Source organism: Sycon ciliatum, chromosome 5 (assembly GCF_964019385.1).
Source record: "Sycon ciliatum chromosome 5, ocSycCili1.1, whole genome shotgun sequence".
Classification (NCBI taxonomy): domain Eukaryota; kingdom Metazoa; phylum Porifera; class Calcarea; order Leucosolenida; family Sycettidae; genus Sycon; species Sycon ciliatum.
The window spans coordinates 33652314-33673409 of record NC_088647.1 but is presented as its reverse complement, the minus strand read 5'-3'; the positions used below and the strand labels follow the sequence as shown (position 1 = coordinate 33673409).

General features: G+C 46.6%; 2 protein-coding genes and 1 non-coding gene across 3 annotated transcripts in view; 2 read left to right on the top strand and 1 right to left on the bottom strand.

Moving 5' to 3' along the window:
• Nucleotides 1-18327, bottom strand: part of LOC135818409 (leucine-rich repeat-containing protein 34-like) — a 39574-nt gene extending 21247 nt beyond the window's left edge. The window contains exons 1-5 of the mRNA XM_065331781.1: nucleotides 18039-18327; nucleotides 15642-15711; nucleotides 14769-14966; nucleotides 7281-7367; nucleotides 2731-2775 (exon numbers count right to left, since the gene is read on the bottom strand). Coding sequence (XP_065187853.1) covers nucleotides 2731-2775; nucleotides 7281-7367; nucleotides 14769-14966; nucleotides 15642-15711; nucleotides 18039-18214 — 576 coding nt within the window. The 5' untranslated portion in view covers nucleotides 18215-18327. The remainder of the gene's footprint in view (nucleotides 1-2730; nucleotides 2776-7280; nucleotides 7368-14768; nucleotides 14967-15641; nucleotides 15712-18038) is intronic.
• Nucleotides 4575-4697, top strand: LOC135818634 (U5 spliceosomal RNA). The gene has a single exon (XR_010553735.1). It is a non-coding gene; the product is annotated as a U5 spliceosomal RNA (small nuclear RNA).
• A 784-nt stretch (nucleotides 18328-19111) lies between the features above and the next one.
• On the top strand, nucleotides 19112-20389 carry LOC135818406 (small ribosomal subunit protein uS12). The gene is made up of 3 exons (XM_065331779.1): nucleotides 19112-19238; nucleotides 19333-19492; nucleotides 20081-20389. Exons 1-3 carry the CDS (start codon nucleotides 19235-19237, stop codon nucleotides 20346-20348), a joined length of 432 nt encoding a protein of 143 aa, XP_065187851.1. The 5' UTR covers nucleotides 19112-19234; the 3' UTR covers nucleotides 20349-20389.
• Nucleotides 20390-21096: the final 707 nt, after the last annotated feature.

The window sequence follows — 21096 nt, the reverse complement described above, 5'->3', positions numbered from 1 at the left end:
GTTCATTCACTGTACTGTAGTTTTTTAATGTTTTATTTATTGTGTTACATGTACTACTGAACTGAATAGTTACCGTACTTACCCACATATAAGCGCATGTGCTTATGTCCGGATATAAGCGCACCCCGGCCTCAATTACAAGCGCATGTTCTTATATGTGAACACTATTGGTGAAAAGGCGGGAGCGAAATATACCACTAAGTAGTGTGATGACACCATTGTTTAGGACACAGACACACCTGTATTGCGCATGGGCTTCTACCCGAACATGTTTAGCCAAAGATCTTTTTTGCAGCAAATTTTCGCTTATAAGCGCATGCGCTTTTACGTGGGGAAGTACGGTACATGATTGTACTGCAATAATAAATACGGTTCTGTGACTTCAATGAGTCTATGCCAACCATGACTGCGGCATGCATTGCCATCGGCAGTTGGAGCCGCTGAGTCCGTCAACTGACTCGCTTTTGCGGCTCCAGACGGTCCGCACGGCAAAGGAACCGTGCATACATAATTATACACAACAAATAAATCCAAACGCAAAGGAGAGTGAGCTATGCAGGCATGAAGAAACATGGCAATGAATCTATACCCTACCGTCGGATCAAAATCATCATGTCGCATACGTGCAAAGTCTATGTTCACATGACGAATGCCGTAGCAACACCAACCCAGTACATGCATTGTTCTGTAGAGGCGTGCTCCTGCCTCAGCACCCACCCAAACCACACAAAGGAACAGCTCGCGACTATCAAGAGAACAGGCTCTGTTAGAAAACTCTGGCACCAAGCCGCAATTGCTTGAAGCCTTTCACCGAACTCGTAAGCACTATAGCCAACTGACTACTGCAGCGAAAACGTTTAGCTTATAACACTTGCATGCAAAGAACTCCATCAGCAGGCGAGAAAGAAGGTGAAGACAAAGCCTGTGACTTAAAAGTGTGAACCGTAACGAAAGTCACAGCTACATGTACTTGAAGTACATGTAACACAAAACGAGGGTGCATGTCAGTGACATGTGCGACCTCCTGAACATGCACAAGTGACATGTGATCCGGCGAGTGGAGCTACACAGCCGAGTGTACACCATGCGGGCACGTCTAAATGCCGTGGCATCAGTCACACTCACGTGACATGCAGTGCAGGTCATCGGCTGACACCGTGTACCTGTGCTGTGACGTGCGCCGTGGAACGGCACGCACCGCAAGACTACTCAGCCAGACCAGGCCGGGATCTTTCATCAATTATTGACTGTGATGGCGGCGCTCCGTACAAAGCTCGGGAGATAAGCCATTTAATTGAAAGGCCAGAAGCGGTGATAACGGGCAACCGGTTATGTGACCGGTAGCAGCTGCTAAGGGATTACAGTTATGCAATGACCTTTGCTACTTTTCATACCTGTGAGATGTGGCCGTGCCGGGTTCAAGTTCAGTTTTTCACTTTATACTTCAGTATTTGCTATCAAGAGCACATGTCGATGAAAACTACGAAAAGGAAGAGAGTCGCTTCCCGGGGGAATGATCCAGCGGATAAACGGTGATGAAGATTATAAGGACATGAGAAGTACATCACGTCCTCTCGGGAGTTGCGAAGCAAACGCCAAAGAGGCGGCGCGATGGCAACACTTACAACTTTGAGTAATACTGTAACATGATACATGATTATGAAGATGTGCATCGAAAGATTCGAAACCTGTGTCTGGTGTATTCCAGCACACATTGTAGGAGACAACAAATGGCTTATCTGCAAGCAGTACCGTGCCAGCTAAGCGCTGGCTAGCTGCTTTTACTAACTGCTTCAGCTCCACCATTGACATCATCATTGCCATACCAGGATTTTATGGCATGGCGTCTCCAAGCACTGCATGACGTCATCTGCTGCCTGAATAGGGCTTGAAAGTGATGACGTCAAAAACGGCCAGGGAGTAGTAAGTTGACATCATATTTCTATTTTGGATCCACTAAGGTGTGACTTTGCTATTGCCTCAGTATGTGGGTGCATAGCAACCCACTCATGTCGTATGCAGGGGTGACTTTTACTTCGCCACCAGTTGTAACCCCGCCCCCAGTAGTCAAATCAGTCAGTTTCACCGGTTACATCACCTTGCTGTGAGTAAGACGGCTTGAAATGTGCTTGGATCCATACAAAAACTGGATCCAAGTGGATCCAGTTTTTGAATTTTTGAAATTGTTGCTATGCTGTGACGTAGCACTTTCAAGCCCTATACACCCAGGTGCCTAGCCGGAAGGGTCTGTGAGGGGGGATACAGATGGTGGTCCGGGGCTGTCCCCGGTAGGGGTGAAGGGGGCAGTGCCCCGGGTGCCGGCAGGGGTGCGACACCCCCCCCCAAAAAAAGATTTAGGGTATCTTCCAATCCCAAGTTTCTGAGAGTCCCAAGTTTCTGAGAGTCCCAATCTTGGACTTAGTTGCCATTGTCAATGTGTTGTGGCTCATTCGCATCTAAGAACGTTGTATTCAGTTTCTGTGCTGCATCTGGGGGGGGGGGGGGGGGGGGGGTGCAAACACTGACGGCTATGTGCCTGCTCGGGGTTGCTAACTGATTGACCTCGCACCTGGGCATCAAGGCAGGGAGGGGGTTAATAAAAAAAAGGATATGAGCACGAAATGGAAGTCGCCTACATGTACTGTGTAGGCCAGGGAAATACAAAGCAGGCACCTGAAAAACTAGAAACTTACACTGGCTGCAACAGTATTATTTGCTGTATTGACTTACCAGATAAGTATTTTCGACATTGACAGATGTCACCGACGGCGTTCTCTGGAAGAAATGGACAGATGGTAGCTATCAGAGTCCAGTCTACTGCACTCGGCCAAAGAGAATCCACATGACAAACTTGAGTGCAGACATGATGTGAGGCGGCAATGTGAAGCTCTCAGCACAATGGAAACAAACGACTGTACAGGCAGAACTAGGCCTTGACAGATTATGCTAGCATAATTTTTCGCATAATTTCTACCAACTTTTCTAAGCAATCGCAGACTCCATTGCAGCCATTCACACATTATAGGGTACCTCACTTCAAACTCTCCAACTACGGTCTCTTCGCTGCATACGTTCACTTCACTTCCAAAAAATATAAATAATATTAGATACATGGCCCATCTTCAGGGTGAAAAAACCATTCACCCTGAAGATGGGCCATGCCCGAAAATTTGGTGCATTCCATTTGTATCTAATATTATTTATATTTTTTGGAAGTGAAGTGAACGTATGCAGCGAAGAGACCGTAGTTGGAGAGTTTGAAGTGAGGTACCCTATAATTTCTACCAAAATCGAATAATCACAAAATTCGAGGCAAATTGCATATGAATCGCATAAATTGGAATAATCCGCCTGTTCGCATCAAATTCCATACAGTTGTACATGTTCTACAAGTACAAGTACAAGTAGATGCACCAGGAAGTCGTAGGTTTACGACTCCCTTGATAACATGTCCAGTCCACTACAATCAGTGACGGTCGTAGCTAGGTCGGACGGTGCGGTGACCACGTTGAACTTTTGCTACTACAGTACAGCGCCCTCTACAAAACAATTCCCCTGGTATTTTGCACAGAACCATCATATACATCAGCAGCATATGTGAGCATAATGCGGCATAATATGATAACTTTTAGCATAAAAATAGGCTAAATAGCATAATTCTGCAATTTATTCAGCAATGCGAAAAGCATAATTTCACGAAAATATTAGCATAATCCGTCAAGGCCTAGGCAGAACATTTCGTCGGACAATAATTTCGTCCAACTCCAAAGACCGGGAACCTTGTCCGGTTGTAAATTAATTTCGTCCACGGATCATAAGAGTGTATTGAAAAGCTGGACAAATCGACATTAGCCCGGCATTTAATTTAGTCCAAAGGCTCCTTGAACGAAAACACAAAATTTAATTCCAGACGAATATTTTTCTGCTTATACCGTACATGTACGAGGCTTCATAGCAGCAGGAGTACTAGTAGTACATGATCATTGTGTAGCTGGGATGTGCCGCTGTCATGGAGACATTCCCTCGACTGCGTCATTTTAGTGGTGAAGTCTCCGACTCTGAGTCCACACAAGCAGGAATCAGGCAGGTCTCCCGGCTGCCGCGCAACTGTAGCAAAGTCGTACACGCTACGCCACTTCACGCCGCTTATCTGCACCAAACGTGATGTAGTCAGGAATTTCGCCGTGACGGGTGCCCATGCAGAAAAGTTCAGAAGCCGTACACGCTGGGATTCTGGTATCAGACTATGTATGATTACCATGGCAACATCAACGAGTCAAACAAGTATGCAAAAGCACACGACGGGTACTTTTATTGCAATGCCACGGCATTGCGAGGACGGCAACAGAAGCCGACTGCATGGAATGTCAAGTGCGTTAGTTACCATGGTTACGACATTCGGCGCTCCCCACCGGAAGTCAGTGGCTATCATGAGACCAGAGTTCTATGATATCATAACCCACAACTACATGAGTAATCTAGTACTATCGCATTGTATGCGGGGGCCAATGCCGCATGACTTCCACTGAAGACAGAATCTGGATGAATATCGCCATGCTTATCCATTAAAAATCATACTCTGGCTTCCCTTCAACCACGAATAAATCTTTCGCCTTTTACTAAAGATTTCCGTGGAGGGGAGCAATGAAGGAGTCTTCTCAAGAATTTTTTTACAGTCCTTGTTCATTGAGCAGGGGCTAATAAAAGTCAAAAAGAACAGGTAGAATGGGTACGGTGAACCTCTAGATCTGCAGATCTAGAGGTTCACAACACCCATTTTACCTGTAAAGGCCGACTCATACTTCATTTCGCATACGGGAAACACGTCGCATCACTATTTTGCGTACAGGAAAGCCATCGCACGATGACTTTCCAGTACGAGACATGAAGTATGAATCGGCCTTAGGCCGCGGTCTCACCAAGTTCAGCCGTTTTTGGCTTGCGCTGAAAGTGGCTTGCGACTAGCCAGCTGACGGTCACACCAAAACTAGCTGACGCGGGTTTTCCCAGTTTTTTTTATTTGGAGGATGACCCCTGTGCCCAGTATACGTGATTTGCGCACACACTACGTCCTAATTTTGAATCTCAAAGTGGGCCTCGTCGTGGATGGAAGGAGAAGTAGGGATCTGGAAAATAGATAGAAAGAGAGAGGAGTAGAGAGAGAGAGAAGAGCGATTTGTCACAGTGGATTGAGAATGGATTCGGAAACGAAGAGCCGCATCGCTATCTGTATTTTATTACCGGTATGTTCAATGGTGATGATCCGAATAATTTCCCCTCAGAATCACATCATTTTGCCGATAGTGACAAATAACAGGCTTTGTCGCCGGAGGAAGCGACACGTTTTCGACTTTATAGATGAAGACGGCCCCGGCTTCATTCGCAGCAAACTTTTTCAGGTCTGCGAAGATCCAGGCTCGTTTGCTCGTACCCTTTTTCATTGTCGTCTGCTATCGCGTTTTTGCTTCGTACCACAGCTCGAGCAATCGGCGCTCCAGTCCCACGCTCCAACTATCCATGGCTGACAACGAAACACTTCACACAACTACGGTACAATACAAGAGAAGAAGAAACTACCTGACTACAGCAAACGTCAACTCAAGTTCTTCAACTCCTCTTGCACTCTTGCACTTCAGCCAAAATTATTCAGCCACTTTCAGCTTTTCAGCGCTTCCAAAAGGGCTGAAAGCTGAAAGTGGCTTGTGCCCCGATTTTCAGCCGTTTCCGTGGAAACCTCAGCCGAAAAAAAGCGCTTTTTTGGCTGAACGGCTGAATCGGGCTCGGTGTGACCGCGGCCTTAATAACCCTTTTCACGGTCTCAGAATCCAGTCAAAATGAGGCTATTTACAGAATTCAACAATGTCGTACCTTGATTCATCCATAACTTCAGTTTCCCTTCGCTGATTTTCGTGATCTTGGGCTCTCTGGAAAGCTCTGGACACGAGCAACACGCCGAGCTACAATTCGACACCAAGCGTGCCGTGGATCCAGCGCTGCAGCGCAGCGACATCGCCCCAGTGCTTGATTCACGACGAGAAACAAGATTCAACAGCCATTTCCCTCTCCTTGCTCACATCGAGCTCACATTTTTTGTGAGGAGTGCTGCGAGTCCATACTCTCATTTGAGTCCATGTCTCTATGGCGACAGCTAGCTGCAAAGGTAAAAACCCGTCCTCAAGACCCAGCTCGCCCACTCAAATCGCAAATGAGCCGTGACGCAGATGGTGAGCTTCGTAACATCGCCGCCGTTCACTCTATCGCTTCGGCGATTGTTCCAACGGATAGCCTGGAGCTTTCTCCTCAACCCAGATATTTAGATGTTCGAATTTGCTCAAAAATTGACGGAGTTACGATAAGTCTACACATTTTAAGCCCATTCAAATTTCGGCCTCCCACGGCAAAAACACATTTCAGCAGCATTAAATGTTCGGCCTATACTGCTGCTGACTGTATACACTGTTACACAGAACCTTGCAAATCAAATTTTGGGCCAAGTATGACCAGGCCGAAAATAGCCGAAAATATATATCTGCCGAATATTTTGTTGACTTACAGTACGGGATAAGGGGCCGTCTATAATAATTATTATCGGTCTTTTACACGAAGAGAAAAAGTTTCGTATATGGGTGGGTGGGTCAAGGGGAGTTTCGTTTTGAACAATATTGATATGAGAGGCATCCAGGCATTCTTGCTGTCAAGTCAATCTATTTTTCGTTCAGGGGGGTGGGTGGGTGGGGGAGGGTCCTAACTAAACTTTTTCGTTTCGTGAAAATGATCGATAATGCCGGATAGCCCATAAGCGCAACTCACTTTGCAGATTCAACTTCTCCTTAGTTTTGTTTGTTGTCGTATGCAGACTCTGCTTTTTCAAAGTTATTCATATCGTTCTTGAATCAAATTGAGGGCTCACAGAGGAAGGGGAAGTTGGTGACACACGGATACAGGTGAAGCAGGGCCTCCAGAAAATCAAATAGCATGTCATACCTCACCTTGAAAGCACTCCCGGGTCACAAAACACTCAACAGCAGCCAACCCATAATCGATACAAAGATAAACCAGGACTTACTTCGAAGTGTTTTTTGTTGTTGTTTCTTGTACCCAAACCCTTGTACCCAAGGTTTCGCTAGTGGCCAGCAACACGTTTATACCCCATCTGTTTCGAATCCGTGTGACGAAATAGTAGTAATGAAAATCCATTGCAAACGTGAGAGTCCACCATAAGAACTTTACGTGACTCACGTGTCCGCTGCGTGTGACAAAACCAGCAGCATTGCACATACCTGCAGCATCTGTGCAAGTCGAAGTCCGCCATCACCGCCGATGCGATTGTAACCAAGATCGATGTGCTCCACTGCACTGCTGCCGGCCTGCGTGTGTGTTGCACAGACAGAACAATGATACGATCATGTCCGCAATCTCCCACGGTTGCATATGCTATGCATTCATGATGACAGCATGTTACGAGGCGGAGGACGCACAGAAGTGCTCCTGACTACAACCATAAGCCGTGCTGTCATCATCAAAACATGTTTAAAACCTATCAAGGAAGGCTTATGCTCAATCTGCGGACAGAACTGTTTCGTCCTTTGTGGACTCATCAGCGCAGCACAGAGAGAATGAGGCCGAACCCGGCAGCAATGAAAAATAAATTTTCCAACGCCAGATTTAAACCAGGCCCGAACGTACCTTGCCAGAGTGCTCAAACTGACAAGTCAGTGAGCTCTGCATAGGCTTATATATACCATAAGTTAACTGTAGGTGAAGGGAATGCTGGTCGCCTAATTCTACGTTACACCTGAGACCTGGAAGGTCCCCGACACCGAAATTTTGAATAGGGGTCAAAGGGGTAGTAAAAGGGTACCCGTTTGGATTTCGATGATCCAGTCAGTACGGAACATCACTGCTGGGATCGTGTATTCCAGGCCGCGGGAGTCCATTATTTACAACTCCACGCTGGATGTCTGCATTGTTGTTGCATTTTCGCACCTAGTAGATCTACCTCTCCAACTAACAGACACAAATCAATTTGCGAATCACAATGTGATATCAAAATGCAACCTGAGAGCAGATAAATTAAAATATTGATTTACGTGAAAATTACGCAAGAAATTAAACATGGCTGCTAAAGGGTACCTGTTAGCCCGCCCGTTAAGAAAAGTACAGGTTCGTTAGTTAAAGATACACCCGTTTGACCCCTAATTTTAATACATCGTAAACTACATGTTATACAGTAGCACCTCGAAGACTACATGTAGTTCTGAAGTTTTATTTCATTCCGGGATTCCTCTTTCAACCATACTTTTAAACATCGACACGTTTGGACCGAAGAATGTGGCGGTGTTGAAGCTAAGATTTACACGGCCAAGCGCACAAGCGTTCCCGAGCTACACATGATCATGAGGTACTTGCATTGGACGAAGCAGTTACTACTGCTACTGCTGCTTCAGCTACTCATTCACAACATCACTGTGCACTGCACCCGAGCAGTACCAAGTTCTGTACGCAATGTAAGAAGTCGTTATGTGAGCGATGCATCGGCACCGGAAACCATGAGCAGCACAAACAAGATCTTGTGTCCTTCAAAGCCGCAGCCGAGCATACGCGTGCATCAGTACGTGATTTGTTGTCGAGCTGTGTGTCTGAGAGTGATGGCGCTCTGGAGAATGCCATTGAGAAAGTGCAGTCCTCCATTCGTAACCTTCATGATCAGATACAGCTTGCATCCGAAGAGGCTGGGTTATTTTCCGTTCTCTTGTGGAAGCCACTAAAAAACGTGAAGCCAGCGTCCTGAATGAACTTGATGCTCTTCGAAGTAAGGCTATGGGACCTCTGGAGAAGCAACTCATTAGACTGCAGGGTGGTGTGTCGCAAACAGAGGTGGTGAGGGGCTTTCTGGATGCTTGCCAGGACAGCGTGGACTTTGTGCGTGTGTCCTCTTGGCTAGTGACAGCCTTGAACGGTGCGGCAGAGATTGGCAAGAGTGAAGCTGAGCCGTGTGCTGTGAGTGGCATCGTCTTTGCGGCAAGTGACACCCGTGATCTTCTGACTGGCATCAGCAAAGCGGGTCTTTGTGGAGACATGACTAAGAGCAGTGTGCATTGCACTAAGAATGCGAACAGGGGCGATGACGTTATCATCGGCGTGGAAACGGAGAATCTTCCAGGTACTGTTATGGTCAGCAAAGAGATGCTGGGAAAGATTGATATTGGAGTTTGTCTGACAGAACCGGATGGCCTCTTAGTCCAGTGCGAGCCTCTACAACAATCATCTAGCGGCCGTCTGGTTACTAAATGTCGTCCTGCTCAAGCCGGGGATTACATTGTTTCCACTACAATTGCCGGTGTTCCTCTGAAAAGTAGTCGAGCGAAGTTCCGTGTTGTTCTACCAGCACCTGCTCAGCCACCTGTGTTTGATAGCAACCGCTGTCATGGTGATATTCTGATCTCTGCGGGTAGCAGGCTAACTATCTGTAAAAGGTCACGAGACTATTGTTATCTTTCGGTGTGTAGCTCACCAATACAGGAACAGTTCGGCAGTAGTGTAGTACAGCTGTGTATACATGCCACGCTGCACGCCCAGATCTTTATTTGCTTATGTGCAATGTCCAGTCCAGTACGGAATGATGTACATGTCACAGCGGGTCAGATCTTCGGCTGGCGCGGTCACCTTGTTGATACCGCTCGTCAGGGTGGTGCTCTGGGCCAGCCCTGGCAGACCAACGATTTGATCACATTGACATTGAACCATGATGATCATAGCCTGACTGGACTGCATCATCGAACCGGTGTATCTGAAGTGCTGCGCAACATCCCGTCCAGTAACCTATGCTGGTATGTATCATTGTGCAATGCTGGTGATCAAGTTACAATAGTTTCTTGATTTCCATTGCTATCACTCTGATTTGGACCTGCCTTTGGTATTTGAACTCCACACCACACGGCGATTTCATTCAATGTACTGCGAGAAGTATGTGCTTGTCATGCTGTGCTCACTCCAGCGAGCCTCCTCTCCTACATGTGCTTGAAGCACTGCTTGACCGGACTATACTGGTATTTCAGGTTTCCTGCTTCGTGTCGACGTATTTTCCATCACTTCTTACATGGGCATATCCATGAGCATAATTCATTTCGTTTTTTCTTCATGGTTGTACGCCGACATTGATCGTTTCATTCATGCTCGAGTACGTGTAGCTCTTTTGAACATCTTTCTCCGAGACGCCAATATGCATCCGCGTTTCTTTCTCTTCATCCTTTCCTATTCCGCTACAGGTTCTTTCGTGTATTTTTTATTATTTTTATCATTCCGTTTCCCCGGTTGTTGCGATGTCTTTGTTGTGGCCTCAATCGTCCTTGCTCAGTGTGCTAGTTTGTTACTACACTCCGTCTGCCTCTGCAGTCTTCCATTAACGAGAGGGTGTGAAAGCCCAGGAGCCCTCGCTATGCTTTGTTTCTACTAGGTCGTATTGTGTGTTGTTGAACTGATAGAAACGTCTTTGCAAAGCAACAACATGTGCCCGATAATCGTAGTAAAAGAAAAGAAACTTTAGCTCATATCGAGTCATAAACACAAATACTGTAGAGGCAGAAAATTTCGTCGGCCAATAATTTCGTCCAACTCCAAAGAAAAGGAGTTCGTCCGGTTGAAAACTTCGTCCATGGATCATAAGAGTGTATAGAAAAGCTGGACAAATCGCTATTCATCCTACATAAAATTTAGTCCAAAAGCTCCTTGGACGAAAAAGACGAAATTAAATTCCAGACGAATATTTCTGCTTATACAGTAGATACTGTACATAACTAATTTATAAGAAAGAAAAAGGACCAACGAGCTAAAAGTAACGCTACAATGTCCACTAACACCACCAGTTACTAAACAATCAGCTCATGTGAAAACACTGCACGACACTGACCGACGATACTGACGTTCTACAACTAACTGGCTAACAGCTCTAGCACATCTTGGATGCGCACTCCTGAGGTCCAACAGCCTTCCAACTTGGAAGGTGCTAAGTAACACATAACTCTAAACTCTAACTCACAGACAGGTGCATTCTACATTCTTCCAAGCTACCGTAAAAGTCCGTAAATAAGTACGTATTTACTTTCGAATTTAGTGACCACACCCGTACTAACTTTCGCGCGGGTACTGACTTTCGGGCACGAACTAACTTTCGAACCTGACTTGTGTGTTGTGGAGAAGTCATTTTTATGTAGATGTACATGCTACGTGCTGCATGTGCGAACCATACCGGTACTTATTTCGGGCAGTATGTTTATCGGGCTTGACTTGACTTCAACAGACAGAGCCAAAAGAATGAAGGGGGTATTTCTTTCGGGCAGGTACTTATTTACGGACTTTTATGGTAGTTATTATTACACTATGGTGCTAGTTAGTTAGTAGAGAGACAGCCGTGTATGTATACTGCAGGTATTAGTTTTGATCATCCATGTTTTCTCTCATTTTTATTTTATCCGTCGGCCCCCACTCATAGAACGGTCGTTGCGTGTGAATTTCTGCTCGTGGTCGATTTCGCAACCTTTTCTGCCCTGTATGTACAATAGACTTTTTTGTAGCAAGCTCTTGTTGTCATACCTTCGAGAATAGTATTCATGAGATGTGAGTGGACGGTTAAAGCCGGTTGTGTGCACTGACCTTGTTCCGCTTTGTTGCTGTCGCTGCTGCAGCACCCTCCTAGTTTGATTGAGCGCCCCCTGTGAAAAAGTGGCGTTCCTACTCTTTTGTTAATTTTTGTGTTTTTTCATGCCATTCAACTAAAAATCTAAAACGCAGTCGGTAGTCACTACTACAGGGTCCATAAAGGCACATTTGTCCGTACGTTGCATTTTTGCATGGCCAGACAATTTTGGAAAATGGAAAAAAATGGGTCACAGCGTAACTGTTCCCCATGCCCGCGGCGCACCTACTATTTTGACCTGGCTAGAACCCTGCTGCCACTCGAACTTGACAATAGACGCAGCTTTCCGTACGTGCAGTTACATTGAGCCATGGTGTTTTTTATCTTATTTTTGTGAATCCTTCCCGGAAGCAAATGCTGGTTTTTATACATTCGTGTAATTACTCAGCGTTATTTGCAATAAGAAGAAGAAGAAGAACCCTGCACCGTGCCTACTGCTCAATGACATGTGACCGTGTGTTGGGTGCCGTGTTAGCGCGAGACCTACGAACACTGGGTTGTGCTCTGGTACAGAGCACTGACCTGATCACGATATCGCATTGCATTGCTCACGAGTTCGACTCAAGCCTGTAAATCTTCCTGGATGTTTGTATACTGTACATGTGACACCCTGTAAGAAGACGTTAGGTATGTTGGGAATGCCCAAGTAAAAACGGTACCCCATCCCATCGGCCGCATCAAATTTTCGGCCTGTGCCGTAAAGTACCGCCATAGCGCCCCACCATCTCGTCCTTTCGTGGTCGTATTGTGGAGGTGATCCCCTGCCTGTAGGTCATACGACACGAACCTTGTACACACACTACACATTGTGTAGTCAATCCGTACTCAATTTGTCGTCAAGCAGACATGAGCTCCACACAAAAACCTGCCAAGTGTGACCTTAGCGTACTAAGGTTCTCATGCCGTACAGGCCGTACGAATTTCGTTGCACTCTCGCGAGACCGGGCGCTCTGGCGGTACATCACGGTACTGCTGCCGCCTGTACACACTGTCACACTGAACCTTGCAAAACACAATTTCGACCGCAACAAATGTTCGACCAAACATGATCAGGCCGAAAATAGCCGAAAATAAATAAAATAATAAATTTCACGGTCCGAATCCGCCGAAAATAAATATGCGCCGTATATCTGTTGACGTACAGTATGGAGTAGATGGTGAATAAGTCTGAAGATTGTCTCGTTATTCGCGAGTTGTTGGACGCGAGGTCGTTGTTTACAAGGTTGTCTGCATGCATTACCGTGTTTTGCGTAGACTAGTGCGGACTGGACAAAAGTGCTGATCACGCAGAAACTCAAGCCCCAGGCCGCGTACATGCACTTGGAATTTGGAACTGGGCTCCTCGGCAGCAGAGTCACATAGGCATGACATATAATTATACTGTGAAGTGAGACACTTTCCCTCAAGCCAGTGAATAGAGATTAATTTTCGCTATTTTCGGGACCATCACACATTCGCAAATATAAATCGCCGCAAACTGCTCTGTACATTGATCGTAGACAGCATACAGTCCAACTGAAGACAGTATACAGTCCAACTGAAGACAGTATACAGTCCAACTGAAGAGGTACAGTCCAACTGAAGAGGTACAGTCCAACTGAAGAGGTACAGTATAGACAGCATACAGTCCAACTGAAGACAGCATGCAGTCCAACTGAAGAGGTACAGTACAGTACAGTCCAACTGAAGAGGTACAGTACAGTACAGTCCAACTGAAGAGGTACAGTCGCAAACGTTTCTCATCCTGAATCCGCCCAATTCACGAAAATGCATAATTTGCACGCCGCGGAAGTTTATCGCTTTACAGTAACAGAGCTAGAGGTGCAAATACCACGTTCACACAGGGGCATGGCATATGTAGCAGAGGTGCATAGACCACGTTCACACAGGGGCATGGCATATGTAGCAGAGGTGCATAAACCACGTTCACACAGGGGCATGGCATATGTAGCAGAGGTGCATAGACCACGTTCACACAGGGGCATGGCATATGTAGCAGAGGTGCATAGACCACGTTCACACAGGGGCATGGCATATGTAGCAGAGGTGCATAAACCACGTTCACACAGGGGCATGGCATATGCAGCAGAGGTGCAAATACCACGTTCACACAGGGGCATGGCATATGTAGCAGAGGTGCATAGACCACGTTCACACAGGGGCATGGCATATGTAGCAGAGGTGCATAGACTACGTTCACACAGGGGCATGGCATATGCAGCAGAGGTGCAAATACCACGTTCACACAGGGGCATGGCATATGCAGCAGAGGTGCAAATACCACGTTCACACAGGGGCATGGCATATGTAGCAGAGGTGCATAGACCACGTTCACACAGGGGCATGGCATATGTAGCAGAGGTGCATAAACCACGTTCACACAGGGGCATGGCATATGTAGCAGAGGTGCATAGACCACGTTCACACAGGGGCATGGCATATGTAGCAGAGGTGCATAGACCACGTTCACACAGGGGCATGGCATATGTAGCAGAGGTGCATAAACCACGTTCACACAGGGGCATGGCATATGTAGCAGAGGTGCATAGACCACGTTCACACAGGGGCATGGCATATGCAGCAGAGGTGCATAGACCACGTTCACACAGGGCATGCACATGACCAGACACCTCTGTAACGCAGCTCCGCGCAGAAACATACAAGGGAGAGGATTTCGAAATAACAACTGCCAATCTCATCGCGTACGAATGGTATAAGGAGTGATCGGATGGGCAAGTTGGCGGACAACCCATTCCATTTCAGGCTTTGGCCTTCCACAATGGGATTACTTGACTTTCGTGAGAAAGGTCCACTACAGTGCTGCTCAATGAAATCGCGGCACTCACTCAAGTACGCGTTGGGCGTTGCGCAGTCCTGGACCTGCGAACACTGGGCTGCGAAATGGTGCAAGGCGCAAACTTGAGTGCCGCGACTGGATTTCATCGAGCAGACCTGTAGTACACAGCCTCCAACCCCCGAATCCACCACAAATTAAAAATTAAAAAGATGATAACAGCACTTGCATGGAAGCCGGAAATATACCCGGGCCGTCGGTTCCATGCCGCCAACGCACCTTCAACGCACCGTACAGCGCTCCGGCGCCTTCGGCCGTGATCTCGTTCAGGAAGAGACTTATGCCCTCCATGCGGGTGTTCTGCCTGAGGAACTCGGCAATGCAGGCTGCTCCCTTGTCAGTGACGGTATTGTATGAGAGATTGAGATGTGATGTGACGTTGTGCTGTTTCAGTACAGCCAGGAGAGCTGGCACAATCTAAAACAGCGGTAAAAAGCAAATACAGTAAAACCCGGCGTAAGCGACCTCTCGTTTTAGCGACCACCTGCTCTTAACGACCGTTTTTCCATGTACGGACAGTTCTACACAGACACTGTGGGACCTGGTTCTAAAGACCACCTGGCTTTAACGACCGCTTTTGCTTGCACCGTGGGGTGGTCGCTTTTAAAACCAGGTTTTACTGTATCCGCGGCAACATCCTCACATCAGCGGCTCGATTGTGAACTACTTGAAGTACATGTACAGTACATGCCGCGGTTAGTTTCTCGACTGTGGCACGCTGTTACAATCTCGTGTCCTCGTAAAGATATTGCCTGTGGCAATCTGTTACATCGTGCCCTGATATAAATATTGCTCTTTGATATAATGATGTGATGCAGGATCATGCCTGAGAGGTCATGCAACTTTAGAACGGCCCGGGTGCACATTTTGCAATCACTGAAAAGAATAAAATTATCCGAATTTTCGGGCAAGGCCCATCTTCAGGAGTAAATAACTTCACGTATTGACTATGGAGTAAAAGTCTGCAGCACATTCTAAAGACATGTTCAAAATTGGGAAAGGTCGGCGCATCCAAAAACGGCTCCAAGTCAGTTGGCATGCATCAGGATGCAGTAATTCCAACCATCCACATACACTAAGACCAGCACTAACCTCGTCATTAATCTGGTTGCCTTTCAAAACTGGCTGGTTTCCTTGTAGATCCAGGGTGTCGAATGGGACTCTGCGGAAGAGAGAGAGAGAGAGAGAGAGAGAGAGAGAGAGAGAGAGAGAGAGAGGGAGGGAGGGAGAGAGAGAGAGAGAGAGAGAGAGAGAGAGAGAGAGAGAGAGAGAGAGAGAGAGAGAGAGAGAGAGAGAGGGAGAGAGAGGGAGAGAGGGAGGGAGAGAGAGAGAGAGAGAGAGAGAGAGAGAGAGAGAGAGAGAGAGGGAGAGAGAGACAGAGGACAATGATCGTTCTATCGTGAGACTCACAGTTCCCTACGACGTACCTATGCTCTGCGTATTTCTACACATTGAGCCATGTAGGGCTGGTTGATAGCAAAATAGATGTATCGCGGTCCAACTTCTGCTTTCCTGTTCCTTTTCTATTTCGGCAAAAGTATGATCAAGAGTGCGCATGCTTTGTCATGTTTCGTCTTAAAGGGGCCGTCCGTAAATATCAATGTTTTTTTCAAGACGACATTTGTTCATTTCTCCCCAGACCCTCCCCCCTCAAAACGAACATACACATGTTTATGCAAGGGATCGATATTTTTTAATGAAGTTCAATTTCCTCATGAAACGTGACCAGCTGCCACTCTAATGTCACCATACACCTAGGTTTACGTTACCACGGTCGCACAACCTTGCCATGGCTATGCTCACGAGGTTGATTTTCACTTTGTGTAGGTCATAAACTACATGTACATGTTCGAACAGCGCCCGTCCATAGATAGAGTTCGATATTTTTTCCTGCAAAGACGAGACGAACAGGTCCCAAACCCCCTCCCCCCCCCCCCCAAACGAACGAATATCTTCTCTAAAAAAACATCGATATTTGTGGACGACCCCTAACTCAACTTAATATTGACTTCATCATGTTCAGGACACGTTGATCTCCCGTCCGTTGTCTGCTTCGACTGCCATTGCTGCGCTGTACAATTATTTCTGATCTCTGCCTACGCATTATGGTATCAGTGAGCCAATTGGCCACAAAAGACTGAATAACGATGCCATGAAACATTGTGACGTTCTGTCCCCGTGGATTACGCGGGCGCGCAATTTTCGCATAATCGAACATGAATCGCATTTTCTTACAACTTCCGCGGTGACGTCGCATAAACCTTGATTTTTAGAAAAACAGCGAGGAAAGTGCGCGCAATGACCACCCCGCCGCATTTTCGGTCGCAGTCTGCACGACAAGAACGCGCTGAGCCATTTCGATCATGTTTTCGTTCAGCTACGCTATACGCTGCTCTTAGCAGGGGTATAGTCTGCTCTAGCTGATGTCCATACGTAGTAGTGGCAGTTGACGTCTGGAGAAAGTTGTAGCAGCGATATCTTCTCAGGATCGGAATCGAAAATGAGAATTTCCATCGCTGAAGCCTTTGCAGTTTTCGCTCTCCAAGCAGCAGTAAGATGGAGGACGGCGATGGCTTTAAACCGCCGAGGCAGGTGAAGTTCCGTACCCATAGACTATTCCTGGCCTTCTCAATCATCATACAATCCCAGGACATGAGTAGATCAGAAAAAGAAAGTACAATTATGTCATTTTTGAATGGATAATTTAAAATTAATTCGAATCTGACATAATTATTTTAAATTTTCAATGGAAATCTTGATGGTGAAGGCCCGCATAATGATTGTATTCCCCGCGTATTGTCGCATAATCCTTGCATAATTGAGTGTTATAGGCGGCATAATTTGAGAAATCTGTCCGCGCAATTCACGGGGCACAGGACGTTGGCTGATCGTCGAGTTGCACCCACTTAGTCAGGCATGTACTCTCGACTTCATGTAACACAGTGAACAGAAAGCGTCGTACATTTCCAGTATGTATGACGAAGTTGTACCAATGACACCTTTCCATTGCATGATGACCGCGTTAGGACACGTCTTTGTCACAGACCGACCTATTCTCGCCCTGCATAAGACAGCGTATGATTCAAAGAACTTGTTCTGCGCTATTCGGAGGGGAGAGAGCTGTTATAAGTTGCAGCGTACGTAGAATTTTTTTTAATGATCAGAACGCGTCCCGGCGATGTCATTTTCTTCAAGTCAAGCCACCTCACACTGTCATCATCCCAGCCAAAGGGCTGCAGTAAACTCTAGTGCCCAATCATTCACTATAGCCTAGCTGGAAACTGTTAACAGCTAGCTGTCCGGAGATTAGTGAAGTGCACAATTGTTTGTAGTAAGCATGTGTACGTCTAGTATAAGGTAGTCATGAGTGCATGGAGGTGATACGACTTGAACTCTTTGTACAGACACCAGGTTGAACAGGTCACAATGAACGCGTGCATCTCAGTAAGATAGTCACATGTACATCAATTCATGCATGCTCACTCTTACTTGCTTCCATGGTGCTTGATCAGCTCCGCCACAACCTCAGCACATCGTTTATTCTCGCCAGTGTACTCAGACAGGAAAGCTGAGGCTGCAGCGTGGCAGGTTGCCTGGAAAGCCTGCGACACGTTTCCAATTTCAACGCCGGGCAATTGGCCATTTTCCTCAGTTGGCTCACCCATGTCGGCTAGGTCATTCACATCACAAAATAAGAGCCTCCGTGTAACAAGGGTGACACAAGACAACTAGACATCGCCGACTTCATCACGAATCTGTACCACTGCCAACATTCGAATCGTGGTGAAATCGGCGATCGATTCAGCTTTCCCGGGCAGCGTCTAGCGTCACCACGCGTCTCTATGACAACATTCGCCTGACGTCACGACCAAGACTAAGAGTGCATAAACTGTTATGGACTCTTTGTAATGTACATGCGCATACAATCTACGGGAGTGTCTGAGTGACAAAATCAGCATCTCCGATGAAACATACATGATTGTACTGATGTAGGAAGATAAGCTCGAGCCACTTCCATGCACAACTACTGAACTACAATTGTAGCTCCGAAGTCCATGCTCCCTTTGTCCAACCATCTCATCTGATCACCAAGATCACTACTGACACTAGACACTTCTACGGCTTCTTTGCCTTGCCTTTGGCTCCATCCACGGCCACAACAGAGCATGTCCAGCAAGATCAACACAAGGATTTTGTCTACACTCTCCTTCACTTCAGGCTTCACACAGAAACAATACCCTGCTACACACGACTCCATGTCCAAGTCCAAGTCCTACTAGTACTACCACTGGCCAGTACTCATCGGATATCATGACAGCTCAGCTGAGCAGAACTACTTTTTTTACACTCGTAGATCTACGTAGATCTACTATACGTACCATCAAGAGTAGATAAACAACTTGGTACCATGCTCAACGTGCCAACATGACAACAAAATTCAAGTTTTTGTTGTGCATGCATATGCGGCGCGGCTGGACAAGTAAAAATCTGCATGCGCAGCGCATTAGGTTGTAAAATATCTACTCTCAGCTCCGGCGCTTGGGCGGCCGGGCCAGGCCGCGCCGCTTGTACATGCGCATTATGCATGTCATAATCGGGCACGAGGGCAAGGACCGTCATGGTAACAACATTCTGCAGTCAGCCATCTTGTCGTTCTTTTTCTCTTGCGTCTTGCAAGCACAACCATGGGTGAGTTTGCTCTCCCTCTTCCTTCCCAACCCAAGACGAACGTTCGTTTTTAGGCTTATACCACTTCTTTCTCTTCGTGTGTTGGTTGTTTCAGGTAAGCCAAGGGGTATCCGTACTGCTCGCAAGCTGCGCTTCCATCGTCGTGACCAGAAATGGCATGACAAGCAGTACAAAAAGGCCCATTTGGGAACGGCATTGAAGGCTAATCCCTTCGGTGGTGCTTCTCACGCCAAGGGAATCGTCCTGGAGAAAGTGTGAGTAATCTTGTGGATCATAGCGATGATTCTGGATGTGGAACTGTGCTTATAGGCGACTGCAAGCTGCAGCAGTTTTGCTGCTTCATTGCTTGTTTGGAGTTTATTTGGAATTCTGCCGTTTGCCGATGCACCCGCATTGGTTTGGATGTGATCCGCGGCTTTTGGATATGGATGGAGACCAGCGTAGTACAGCATGTGTTATGGCACTGGAAGTCGATCGATCAGTTATGCTCTTTCAAATGGATGTGGGGATGAGCTGCCTCTAAAATCGGATCAGGATTTGTTTCTGCGTATCAATGGAAACGTCAAAGCATTACGTAGGCTCGAGATGCGGAATATGCTGATTGGGAGACGGTCCATAGCACTGGAGGTGGTGTTGTTAGATTTCCGAAGGTGTATTGTTTTGCTTCGCCGCTTGATAGTTGTTTTGGCTCGGGCATTTCTTTTTTATGGAAATAGAGAAAAATATTCAGCACACAATTTTTTCCATGCCTTCACACTAACACAAAAATTCCTGAATTTTCCCAATTCAAAAAAGAGTGGTATTTTCTTATTTCGTTATGTGCTATTTATTCTGTTGTACAGTGGTGTTGAGGCCAAGCAGCCTAACTCTGCCATCCGAAAGTGCGTCAGGGTCCAGCTGATCAAGAACGGAAAGAAGATCACAGCTTTCGTGCCCCGTGACGGTTGCCTCAACTACATTGAGGAGAACGACGAGGTTCTGGTAGCTGGATTCGGACGTAAGGGACACGCTGTCGGTGATATTCCCGGAGTCCGTTTCAAGGTCGTCAAGGTTGCCAACGTTTCCCTGCTCGCCCTGTACAAGGAGAAGAAGGAGAGACCACGTTCATAAACATCAAAAACATGCCCTAATAAACCAGTCTCACCACTCAACCGTCTGTGCTATGTTGTGCGGTAGGCCATGTGTTATATGTTGCAGTGCTGCATGATTAGTACTGTTGTGCGATAGGCCATGTGTTATGTGTGTTGCAGTGCTGCATGATTAGGACTGTTGTGCGGTAGGCCATGTGTTACAGTGCTGCATGTTTAGTACTGTTGTGCGGTCCGCCATGTGTTGTAGTGCTACGTGTTAAGTCTGATCCATACTTTCCTTTGTTTGCGGAAAATGCTGTTCAATAGGTATGGTGGTGATTGTGCAATGGCCCAAGCAAGTTTTAGCAGGGCTCATATTTTAACGTGTTTCTCAAGTGTGGGTCAGACTTCAGTCCTGAAGCTCGTTTGTGTTCGGCTTGTAGTGTGAATGCGGTTCATGGACAGTATTATGTCTATAGCTATGTCCTTGCAATTGGGTCTTATATGTCAACATCGCCTGGTATGACTGTCCGCGTCATGTCTTACTCTTCTTCATTAGCTCATTTGAGTTTACTGAAACTGGCTCGTTCAGGGAAAAGCGTGATGTTGTTGTTTCGTGATCGATACATGTATTGTTACACTGTCCCCCGTGAATTCTGCGTCCAAAACAGTAAATTCTGTGTGAGTTCTGCAAATCATTCTTAATTCTGCAGGGAACTTGAGCGTGAAAGCAGATCGAATCTCCGCAAACCCAGTGTGCTGTCCATATAAATTAATTGTGAACCAAA